Here is a 13,528-nt window from a genome sequence, read left to right on the forward strand (position 1 = left end):
CAATTCAAGGGAAAAGAGAATATGACATGAAAAGTTAATTATGCACAATCTTTTGTGGAGATGAGAGAACAGGAATAACACTTTTATTATCAGCCATATTCCTGGTCACGCAACTGCCTGTTGCTATAAACCGGAGAAAGTGAGACAGAAAGAGAGAGACAGGCAGGAGGATGGTGGTAGTCGGCAGACCTGCAAGGGCTCTTTCTCTCCACGGACCGCAAGAACAACACATCCAGACACCGACACAGCTGTGCTCACTGAAGATTGTGCTAAAACTCACCCATGCACACACACACAACTTTAAGCAAAGTCTCTCTCTGTCTCTCTTTAATTCCCTTCCTCTCACACACATCATCATGCACTGAAAACTTCACTGCGTCAGGGTGAAAGAAGGGGCTGGCTATTGGGCCTCACACAAATCCCCAAGCCACCTTAAATCCCCATCTTTGACCCACCTGTCAGTCACTGAGGTGGTAGCTACTGAGCTTCTGCAGGCAGCGCAGCTCTCACACACAGGCCTCTTTTACATCTCAACGGACTTAAGCTAAATACTAACGACTCCCAATCAAGAAATGTCTTAACACCCATCACCATCAGCACTTTACATATTAGAGTGTATAATCCAGTCTACTGGATTCCATTATCTCGTACTTCAGGAACATTTAATTTATTAGCCTCTTTCGCTAAATAGTTTTAATAAAAGAAATTAATTAAATAATACCAACTAACAACCTTCTGATTAATTTTGAAGGCAAAACATAGGCCTACAGTTTGAATTAATAAATAAATTATAATAATAACAACAATTAAAAACAGTAAATTAAAACATGAAATCAAACAAATACCTTCTGATTTCTTGATCATCAACATTTTTATTCTGATTGGTTTACTTTACATATTTCTGTGTGTAGTGGAATTCCTTCCAAAACTCTGTAAAAGTTAAACCAACTGTGTCATTAGCTTCTAGGGGTATACGCCAGAGGGCAAACCACCGCATGTCAGACGTATTCCAAGTAAAGACAACTAAACATCAGATTTTATTCAGCGTTCACATGCAAAGACAGTCTCCAGAATAATTAGTACATGACAACAAGCCTACACATACATACCAGCTCTATGTAATTTGCAGCGAACACACCTGTTGAGACATGAATAACAAGATGCTCAGGTAAGATTGCCCCATAACACACCACACCACAGAAGGACCTTAAACCTTTGCTTTTCGTACTGTCAATCTCTGACACGTCCTCAGCCATTTTAAAGGCACAAACAGGTGCTTAATCAGGTGAAGAGAGAAAAGCGCCAAACTGACACCAGCCAAGATGACATAAAAAGGTGCTTTTTATGACTCATTCAGTCACTAAATCACCCTTTTCCCTTTTTTATCCCATAGCCCTGGCTATTAAATCACCATCTTGACCCGTTGACCCAAGGCCCGGGCTATAAAAAAGCCCCCCGCGGGTCACAGGCCTGATTGGAGCATTTGAATATGAAATGCACTCGGCTGGGCATGGAAACAGCTTGGCACTGCGAGAGCCACGCTGACCCCCAGGAGAGAGGCCCACCGATCAACGGTTCTGGGGACAGGGAGTTCTCACTCCCTCTCCCGTTCGCTCTCCCTCTTTTTCAAACACTCTAAGTATGGATTTACATGGCCCATGAGGAGGGAGAAAAGGAGAGAGGGATGAAGGGAGGGAGAAAGAGAAGGAGAGCATTTGAATAAGAGAAGAGGCAATTCCTGTTAGCATGACAAAGGGGGCTGCCATCATTCCTGATTGGTGTCACAGTGCGGGTCTATAGCCGGCCAGGCCCCCTGCGTAGCTTGATGTGTGGAGCTCAGGCATGTTTATGCATCCGAGGTGTGATATTTGCCGGGGGTTTGGAGAGAGGGATGCGAATGAACTTTTCGGGTTCGACTCGTGGGACAAAGTACGCATTTCAGAGCTTTACCTCTCATTTGACCTATAGAGCGCATGGTGAAAAGGATATCACGTTAACCCACAGCTAAAAGCCAAGATTGGTTTCCAACAAAACAGGGCTTTATAATGAGCTTTAAAACCACAATAATATTATTTTGACAAGCGAGGCCTGTAGGCGCAGTCAACATCGGCGTACACAATGCTCAATGAGATGAAAAGCATCCAAAATGCGAGGGAAAAAAGCTAGGCTTTTCTGCTGGGTTTTGTTTATTTTACGTTATCTTTGGCTACTGCTCATTAGCTGGTGTTCCTTCTCACCCTCACAAGTAGCTAGTCACACCAGCTACTGATATTTCTACAAGCTCACTTACATTCTAATAGACACTGGAGTGCTGCTCTGAGTGACAGGCTGGAGTGGACAAAATTATAAAGCTGTTGATGCATGCAAATTTGAAAATATCATATTATGCAATTGTGACTGAGACTCTAAAGGCTAAACATGAGGGAGAACCAAAGAGGACAGCACTTAAAAGCAGGACACAATGCGGGGTGACTGACTATGACATGAAATATCAAAACAAATACAACTATGCATCTGTCTTTTGTTAAATTCTATTGTATTACAGCCTAAATGCAATTCCTTATGCTACTGTGCTTCACGTCCAGAGTAAATTGAAGGAAAAGTTTACAAAATCTTATCCATTATTTATCTTCATGTCGTTCCAAACCTTCATGGGTTTCTTTCTTCTGAGGAACACAAAAGAAGATATTTTGCTAAATGTCTCTGTCATTTTTGAATGTCATTGTAGAGACAAAAACTGTTTAAAAAGTTCAAAAATGAGGGTTAGTAAATGTCCCATTTAACCTTACAGTATACGTTATGAAATGGAAAGAATGACAAAACATCGAAGCTCATTATCATTCTTTTATTGATTCAATGAAACTGAAGTGAATGAAACTGGAGTGGGGCACTTACTGAAAAAGAAGCATAAAAGACAACAAGCGTTACATTTGTACACCCCTCCAGACATGCCCTAATATGAGCCTTTGGTGCACAAATGCACATCTTTCAGAGAAATGACTGACTAACAATGGCAACTAATCAATAAACAAGTGATGCGCTTCTGCGTAGAGTCTTATTTCCATGCGCTTGGAGAACTACAAGATGTTCACCTGAGTGAAGACATTCAACAATAACAGAGGAGGCATTAGCGATTCGGACTAATGTACGTACTTTCCAAGCATCCTCAAAACCCCTGACATCACAGACATGACAAGGAGTCATCACACAGGCATAAAACTATTGTTCATCTGTCAATCTCGGTTTCTTCTTGATGACCCAACTTACACTAATCAATATCTGTGGCCTAGATGAGAGGCCTAATCTCCCCAGTTTCACATCCCTGCCCCCAACCCCTTAACCTCTGTACTGCAAGTATTGTCTCTACTTTCCCAACTGCTTTCACTCTCATTGCACATGTAGGTTGTGTATCACTTATCAACATTTTCTCCTTCTAGTATTTACCAAAATATCTGGACTCTATATAGATCTGCTTCAAAGTTTCCACAAAGAAAAATCCCTGATGGGATGTTAGTTTTTCTTTAAATGGATAGCAAATCAGTTTTTGAAGTTTTCTGCTTCTCAAGTTTTGTTTTTTCCTGAGGGAAAGACCCTAATAATCTCACATTTAGAGTTTCAGTAAAATATCTTAATGTCATACTGTAGTCAGCTAAACCTGCAACTAGACTTCAATATTTACTCAAACATTTCTCAGCAAATTCCATAATGACCAAAATTATCTAAACTATGCTATCCATGTTAGTTTTAGTTTTAACTCTATAATTTTACTGTATGTCAACAACTTTCTTGTCCATTTTTATTTCTCTGAAGGAATTTGAGGAGAAATGCCACTTTCATTGCAACTTGTAACTGCTTTATGTTTTTGGTGAAATAGTGGCTTATATGAATACATGGCCCATGAGGAGGGAGAAAAGGAGAGAGGGGTGAAGAGAGGGAGAAAGAGAAAATCACCTTCATCACTGCTTTTTTTTTTTTTTTTTTTTTTTTTTTTATAAAATACACATTTCAATTTGAATCGCATCATACAAATTCATATGAAATCGCAACCTTGTAAAACAGTTGAGATCAGGTTGAATAAAAAAAAAACTGAACCTGACATTTTTCACTTGGTTGTTTGTCCCCAAAATTGTGCCATCTGCCCTAGTGTCACTCATACTCCTGCCAATTCTATCTTGGACAGGCACCCTAAAACCTGTTTCCATCCTGCGTCAGAGAAACTCCCTGCACATGCTCCACCCAAGAGAGTAGTGCAGACGTTAAGGGCAGGGTAGTTCCTCATTCAGGGAATTTTCCACACTCTCAGTTTAGGCTCCACGGCTCTACGAGGGGTTTCACTAAAATATCATCATGACTAATTCCCCTTCAGGCCAGCACTTCTCACTGTGTTCTCACCCAAATACTACAAACGTGCATCGTTTAACTTAAAGTGTGGCCATGACTGGTTGCACCAGTGAAAAGTTAAGGTTGTATATAATGGGAACATAGAATGGGAATTTATGGATATTGGGCAAAATGAAACTAAATTAATATAATAAACCTCTACAAAATATATTTTTTAAAAATTTACATTCATATCCATGAAGGCAAGTGGTCCACAGATTGGCAACATTACTTAATAGATTCGGACTAATCAAATTACAACACAATATCACCTACTAAGTGTCTAAACTGCTCTATATATATCTCATTAGCTAAAGTCTTTCCATAAAATAGTCAGGCCCCTTGTGCTAAGACTCTATTCATTCGAATTATTTACTCTATGCTGACATCAATGCAAGTCACTTGCACCTGGACTGCAGGGCCAAGCCTGAATTGGAGCGGCAGCCGCCCTTTAAACCTCCCACTCTACATTCTTTGTGGTTGTGTAATGCCATGGAGATTCAACCATGGCTATAATTACCAACAAACATCAGAATCATTGGAGAGGAGAAACAAGTTGGCACATTCACCTAGCCTAGATTTGTGACCATCTTTAAATTTCAAATAATACTGATAATACTCGTACCTAAAATGTATGACATTCAGAAAAATACATAAAAGAAATAACATCCATATTCTAAATGCCTGATGCCCGAATTTCTTCCCTTAAAACAATGACTGGCATTTATAGCATATGAAGAACTTTTAACATCTATGGAAACTTTCTATTGCTCAAAAGCACAAAAGTTGAAAAAAAACATGTTGTTTTAGGATCTGTTGCATGAAAGGTTGTGGGAACCCAAAAAGAGTGTTAGGGGCAAACAATGAAGCAAAACGATACAGAGACTGGTGTAAACTAAAGAGAAAAGTGAAACAAGGCATCAACACATATTTAATACATGAACATAAAACGCAGAGAGGAACCAAAATCATGACACGTGCTGCAAGAAGAGGAAGAGGTTAGGTTTATGTGTACAAGAACAGCAAACATACAATAGTAAAACAAGACAATGGCCAAAAGCAGGAGAGGTGAGCTTGTCTCTTAGATAAAGTGCAGGAGAATGGACAGCTCTCTGAGGTGGGATGAGACTGTGAGGGTCAACTTAAAGTCCTGACCCCGTAAGGATTGGATGCCATTTTCCCACGGCGGGAGCTGATCTAATAGGGGCTCGTCAACGACATCTGCCCCAGTTCAGGGAGATTAACTCACCCCCACACCTCGACTCTAGTCCGTCCCCACATCCCACATGAGTCTCACTCCAGTGGACAGGCCCAACAGCAATGCCTTGAGCCAGCCTGCTAATCAATACTAGGATATTCTGTTTTTAGTACACAACACCACAGCAAGTCCAGTCTGGCACCATTGAAATACCACAGAGCCTGTTCACTTTATTTTTCAAACACACCCATTTCTTCAACTGACGTACTGTAATCTGTGTATGTTCGTGATCAGGAGTACTAAAAAAACACCTAGCAATTTGGAATGAGGAGTTCGCAATGAGAGTTGCTGAGCAGGTTCAGTGAACAAAATTGATACAGGACTAGTGCCACGTTTTTAATTCTTAGATTGGCACATGTATTCAAATACGTCAGGAATCATCATAACAATCAGAAAAAGGGGAAGGTAGACAGTATGAATAATATATATTTACTTATAAAAAAGACCCACAGCAGAAAGCAAGTGAGAAAGTGTTCTGTCTCTAATGCCATCTAACTCCAAATCCAGCATGCTTGATTATGGTAGTGTGCAATTATGTTGGTTTGGAAAAAGGGTTAAACAAACAGCTCCAGTGAGGTCATAAGCAGATGGAAGTGGGGATATGCCTGCACTTGCTGAGTGGGCACAGTGCTCCACATGACTGAGTGAGCAAGTGAGAGAGAGAGAGAAAGAGAGAGAGAGAGGGGCCCACTCTGTGCTGGAAGGGACCTAATGTATTCTGCTATCAGTACAGCTTCAATCATGTGAGTTTAAATACATGTATTTTTTTAACTGGCAATTGAATATATCAATAGTGTTACTGTGAATGTCAAAAAATAAAAACAAATCTGGTACCCAGCAAACTATTCATATCAGACATATGCAACAAATTCACCACTGCATCGGTCATAGTTGCTTTAATTATTTATTGATTTAATTTTATCTTTTAAAATTAGGAAGCATGATAACCTGATGGGCTGTCTCCAACACACTATTACTTTCAGGGAGGTCCGTTTAATCTGTTGGCATCCATAGAGTTGCACAGGGCTAATCCAAGCACAGCAATGAGGCATGGATCAAACCTGTCAGTGAATGTGGGAAAGACAGCAGCCAGTGCATGCACTGAACGGCTCTGGGGAATAAAATGCCCCGGGATGCTGTTCAGCTCATCCTATGGTGTAAAACTGTCAGGTGCACCAATATTGTGAAATTCTGTTGCACATTAAGTGTGACAATGTCATTCAAAAAGATTGTTTCATATTGCTGTGTGCAAAAATCTAAAGTGACCGAAGAATTTGAGCTCTTAAAAGTATTCCTTAAATAAAAATTTAAATGTTTGAGATAAAGGGTTTACATTTTTTGTAAATACAGATAGTATTTATAATGCAACACGCCCTGACAGTTTTACAGTTGAGATGTTTCAAGTGATTCAAATCAGCAAGTTGATTTGGCTTTGGAAAATGTGAGGTGCTTGGCAGAACGGATAATTATTGAACGCGGATGAACAAGGGATATTTCAGAAACAAGTTAAATCAAGTATCTGAGATTTAAAAAAAAAAAAAAAAAAAAAGCTTGCTATATTCAAAATTCTCAAATCCGTGTAGGTTCAAAAAAGTAAAGGATTATTAAATTAGACAGGTTTTCCAGCCTGATCTTATATGAAAACTTAAGGTCACTAGCATAAAGAGCTTTTTAGCAGTTATTTACAAAGATAGGCTTATCTATAATTTTAGAAATCAATATGTTGATCTAAAAAATATACATCTATATTTAAATTTTCAAAGAACCATTTCCAGCCAAAATGTATCTTTATTAGAAGAGAGTGTTTTTTCTTTCTTTTTTCTTTTTGAACCAAAGATGTTGCAAAGACATTGAAGATTCTTTATTCTTTACGAACATATGTTAGACAAAACATTTAGGCTATTATACATATTATATATTGAGAACTCAGTAGTTGAAATGACATCCTAAATTACATGAGGCAGTCCATAACAGCCTTGTATGTGCCTCCTTTTTCTTGGCGAACTACAACAAGAAAGGTATGGTAAAAATGGTTGCTTGACACAGACAAAAATACAATATTGTGTGATAGTCAAATCACTAAATAATGTACAGAAAATATTTAACCTCTGTCCGACCCCAAAAACATCACCACAACATAGTAGCTGAAATAGTGAAATAGCAACCAAATAATCCCTGCATTAATCACTAATTATGAACATAATTGTCAGAATTTATCAACCGTTTCATCGTCAGGTTTTGATAAACTCAAAGGATTAACTATATTTATAGTTAACCACAAACTACTTCTGAGGAACTGTATGTACCTGGACGACTCAACAAGTGAAAATGCATGAGGGTGTTTTACACAGTTTATATGCATGACAGTTCATGTGTGTTAAAAAAATATTTTCCTCCATTTATGTATTTAGGATTTTCAGTTTTATTATGTTTTGTGTTGCACATTATTGCAAAGGAGACTTGTCTCACCAACAGCAAGTAAATCTTATGAAAACAGCATATTTTGAAACAAGTTTCATTTTTATGATTTATAGTAGGCTATTATCAGAACTGAGTTTACAGTATATACACCATTTGATAATTCAGGGAAAATGACATCCAGTGTTTGGGCGCCATGCTTTAATTCAGTGGTCCAATATATAGAATGATACTTGATTCATTTACAGACAGATTGTATTTTTAGGCATTTGAAAGGCACAAATATATTTGCGGTTTAATGATGTTTAATAACAATCCTCGGGTGTTGAAATCTGCTTGGTAGCGAGCGTATCTGAATTCGCGTATTTACTTTTCATTTAACCGATCGCTTCAAATTACCACATTTGGCTTGAAGCGAATTAGTAATTCTGTCACTGGTTTTCCGGTAGACATACGATTCAAAGAACCAAACAATTTACTGAATTAATAATAATAATCATATCTAGCCATGAAGTTTTTTTTTTTTTTTTTTTGTACAACGAATTTATTCATTTAGGAATAGGATGGGCTTGAGTAGAAACGTCAGTTTAAATAAAACTCTCCGTCCCACATAATGGGTTAACCTGATACTGCCATAACATCACAGAAGAAACATTCACAAAAAAAAAAAAAAAAAAGTGGAACATTTCAACAAGACGTACAATGGTTCACAAGCTTAAAAAAACTCACTATAAATAAAACAAACTTTGCGCTTGGGACCAGCACAGTCTTTCATTTCAATAAAACCTAGTTCATAAATGAACAACAAAAAGACTACACAGATTTTTAACAAAACCGACATTCTAAAAAATAAGTGTAAACATTTATGAGTGAACATAAGCTACTCTCCCTCCATTTCTTTTTCTTTTTTGTTTTTGAAATACAGCCTCTTCACGAAGCCACGTGCCCTTTTCATAGAGACAAACTCTGACGGCAAATAAGTCAGAAGTCCAATATTCTTCTACAGGCGTTGATTGCTTTACAGCTTATGATAAAAAGCTCCTCTGCAATACAATTTATTCTGAAGTCCCCGATATGTCGTCATAAAATGCTTTAAAACGGACAACTCATTGAGATTAAAAATAGTTTCTTTTTTAAAAACGAAATTGAACTTCGATTCTTTTTTGCAAATCAAAACGTTCAAGTATCCGAAGTAGGCTACTTAAGTCTTTTTTAGGAGTCTTTCAAATGTGGGTTAGGGGTAGCGTTCCGTTCACGCCAGTCCCTGCGCTTTGATAGTACGGGTGAACGCTGTGTAACCGGCTGCTCTGTAGGCTGGCGTGGTCGGCGCTGTCTCCTCCGGGGGGCAGGTACATGCTTATCATATCCCTCAGGTCTCCCAAACAAGCACGTTGGGAATGAGAGGTTATGGCCGGAGGAGGAGAGCTGGGTTCCGTCTTGCACACTGAAGCCATGGAGCCCAAACCCATTGCACTGGAAGTTTGCTGCGTGTATGCTGGTGACATGCTGTACGTGGACGCGGCATTCATGTAGGTCTGGGCCGTGGACATCATGGGGTACTGAAGCCCCGCCATTTCGTACCGGTGCATCTGCTGGATCTGGGGGCTGTTCATGCTGGGATGCTGAGGGTAGGCCAGCTGGTCCTGCATGAGGGAGTACGCGCTGTTCGTCCAGCCGTTCATGTGCGTGTAGTCCATCCGCTGGCCCACTGACACGGCGTTGTTGACAGCGTTGGCACCCGGTGCCAAGAGTCCTCCGGGCAAGGAATACTTGTCTTTCTTCAGCAGGGTCTTGGTCTTCCTGCGGGGACGGTATTTGTAATCCGGGTGCTCCTTCATGTGCATGGCTCGTAAGCGCTTGGCCTCATCAATGAAAGGTCTCTTCTCGGCGTCAGTCAAAAGTTTCCAGTCAGCACCGAGGCGCTTGCTGATCTCAGAGTTGTGCATTTTGGGATTCTCTTGTGCCATCTTCCTCCGCTGGCCGCGGGACCACACCATGAAAGCATTCATAGGCCGCTTCACACGGTCCTGGTCGTTGGAACTGTTGTTTTTGCCGCCCGCCGCCGAGCCCGTGTTGGACTGCGGAAGGGGGCTTTTAATCTCGGTTTCCATCATGTTATACATTCAAACGACTTGGAAGTGGTGCCGCGCACTCTTACGAAAACGCTGAAGTTTAAAGAGCCTCACCCTATAAAGTAGACTGTAGTCAGTTAAAAGTTCGGAGAGATAAAACTCTGATCAAATGAGAAGCATCGAACTCTTTCAAAAGTCTCCTCACCGGTCCCGTGTGTCTTGCTCTGCTCTGCCAGGGAACTCTGCAAAGTTGTGCGCTAAACTCAGCTGTTAATAGAGGCTCGGCCATGTGATTTGGATTGACAGCATAACAATGAGCTCAGCGCCGACCAATCAGAGAGCGCCTCACACTTTGCCATCCAAGCAGCGAGCTGCCTGTGCACTGTGTTTCAGGATGCACTTTAAGTGGGATAAAATAGCGACATCAGGGGCATCTTTGCACTTTTGACAAAATGTATCACTTAGCAAATATTTTTCTAAAGTGGCAAATCCCTACTTTTCAGTACAGAATAGGTTATGGATTTCGAATTTTCCCCCGACAAATGCAGAAACTGTTCATCGTAATACAGCTTAAAATAAAGGCAAGAATCAGGTTAGATCCTAGTTATTGGAATCAACTAACTTAGGCTCTTGCAATGGCACTATAAAGGCACACTAATAATCGTTAGGCCTAATTAAATATTCAGTACATAATTAAATTAAAAGCTTGATTTATTTATTTTTTTAAAGAGAAAAGGCAAACTTGCATCCACTGATGAAAAATCTTGGCTACATCAAATGGTATGCTACCTTTTTTTGCCTCACCATTAATACAGGATTTTAATTATTATTATGATTATTTTCAAGGTAATCTCCTATTGTGGGAATTTAAGCTCTTAAAAGTGACACTGATTAAAAGTAGGCTACGATTTTAACATCAAGCAATTTATTGGCATTCTTTGTCTCATACTTTATTTTATAACTTTTATAACTCAACAGAATAATAGCTTGCTGTTACACTATAACACTATAATTGCGTAAAGACAAGCAACCAACAAAAATAGTTGTTTTTAGAAACACTCTTCGCGTTTTTGGTTAAGCGTCCGCGACGACCTTGTGAATAGAAAATTAATACAGTAACGCCCCCCTGTGGACCAATACTATATTGTGCTGAAGCAAAAAATAATTCTGATGAGTGACAATAACTACAAACAACTCCTCTAAAAACGACTTTTTAGAACTGCCACGCCAGTGTTGAGTGTACGTTAATTATTAAATTTATATACCAGCAGTTAGGCTTCTGTCAACTGCAATCATTCCGTGTTGTGTGATTTACAATTGTCCTTAGACGGGTCTCTGCTGGGAGACGTTTTCTGTCTCCCGGGGAGAACTTCCCCTACACCTTCCAGTGGGTCAGTATTAGCACATCACCCATCGAGAACATCATCATTTAACACATTCAACGCCACTGAGACTGAACGATTACAGTAGCCTACTGAATATTCACGATGGGCTTTTAACACCACACACTAACGACTTGGCCATTTAGATAAGTTTCACCGTGTGTGACCGATTTGTAGTAGGCTATACGTACACCAACACGTCTCCGTTATTTACTTTCCAAACTAGTCTTAACAAGTAGCCTACGAGTGTTGTTACCCGATGTTGTTATTCAGGCACGAGGTTTGCAATTGTAAAGCAGGGCATACATTATTCATCATAGGGCAATATATGAAAGCGTGATCTTAGGCTGATGGTGTTCTAATTAAGCATTATAATTTATAAAAAATAATAATATACCACTCAAACCGCAGGATGCTTTTCTCACGGCAAAACCACGTGAAGGTCATCAAAATAAAATGTAGCGCCTAAATTACTGAATTATAGTAGGCCTATGCTACGATTTTATTTTGATAGTATTTTTTTCTATAGCTAGCCTAGTCAAGTTAATTTGTAAAATCAAATAAAACACTAACATGCATTTATGTGATTTGTAGGCTAGAAATAATAAAAATAATCACTGACAAATAAAAGATAATTCTACTTTTCATTCAAAATAAGTAACCATCCCCCAAAACAAAAACAGTGGATTCTTTTTTCCCGTCGTTTTCAATGTAGGCAACAACAAAAAAAATCGTAATTTGGAGTATCATTAGAAATATTATAAATAGCGATGCAGCGGCAGTTACGACAACAGTTCTATTTGGAGACTTGTTCCACGAAACCGGTGATTTATCCGAATGGTTTCAGGAACATATCCTCTTGTAATCTGCTTATGGAAATGTAGGAGACAGCAGGAAAAGGAAAACTCCCAGTTACCCGGCGCTCGGTAATGAGGGCTTCTGTTCTCCAAATTTCCCAATTAACGAGAGCTAAGGCCGAGGACCACCAGGAAAGCCTCCCAGTGTTCAACATCATTGAGCTCAAAACCGAAAATCACTCACGTGTGTGATGGCCGAGCAGTGAATTGTCCATTAGTGTATAGCAGGCAATAAGCACCGTTCAAATGACCAGAACAGTCACTGTGCAGCAGATAAATACAATAAGGAGGCCATTGTGTGTTAATTAGGCTTCCACTAAAAAAATAAACGCCAATGCAAACCTTTAAAACTATTTATCAGTGCCATTGATAAATAGGCTATCAGTTCCTTACTGACTTATGTCACGTATTTGAGCTGTGAGATTTTTATTAGCTGAACGTTTTAACAACTCGTTCTGTCGGGATGAACTATTGAGAGACCAACAATATACTAACAATAAATCACCACATGACTTCTATTCTTTATCGATGTGTAAAGTCCTTTTTGTCCAGAGCCCTGGGTTCACTTGTTAATTAGCTCAACCTAAACAATTAAAGTGGAAGTAAATAATAGACACTGTTTTTCTACTCTAATAAGGGTTGCTGTATGCTCTCTACAGTTTAAATAAGTGAACTTTATAATCCAATAATCTGCACGCGACACAGATACAATTGCACTAACCAAAATTATGCGGAAAAACTATATAGTTATTTGAAATTATTTTTATGTAAAGAGACATTGTTGTAGGCTATAAAGCAATACTTTTTACCATTTGTACTTGATTAAAAAGTACAAACATAAGATAAAATTCATAGAAAGGCGTGTGAATAGCCTAATACATTTTGGGAAAAAAGTTTATAATATTAGAAATAATATTAGGCTAAATATATTTTGTCTATAGAACAATAACACGTTAAACACCATAGCCAAAATGAAACAATAATACTAATAATAATAATAATTAATTTTAATTGAATCATCACCTGCCATTTATGAGATCAAATAGAGGCTATATTTCGCCGAACCATTAACCATTGCACCAGAATCCATTTAAACGTCATACCGTATGAATTGATAACTTTTTTGTTTCAACTCACTGGCCATGAATAAGGCCAGAGTTA

General features: G+C 38.9%; 1 protein-coding gene across 1 annotated transcript; it reads right to left on the reverse strand.

Moving 5' to 3' along the window:
- Nucleotides 1-7,477: 7,477 nt before the first annotated feature.
- LOC132109524 (transcription factor Sox-3) lies at nucleotides 7,478-10,382 on the reverse strand. The gene has a single exon (XM_059515672.1). It carries the CDS (start codon nucleotides 10,177-10,179, stop codon nucleotides 9,280-9,282), a length of 900 nt encoding a protein of 299 aa, XP_059371655.1. The 5' UTR covers nucleotides 10,180-10,382; the 3' UTR covers nucleotides 7,478-9,279.
- Nucleotides 10,383-13,528: the final 3,146 nt, after the last annotated feature.

The sequence above is a fragment of the Carassius carassius genome, chromosome 29, assembly GCF_963082965.1.
Source record: "Carassius carassius chromosome 29, fCarCar2.1, whole genome shotgun sequence".
NCBI classification, from domain to species: Eukaryota; Metazoa; Chordata; class Actinopteri; order Cypriniformes; family Cyprinidae; genus Carassius; species Carassius carassius.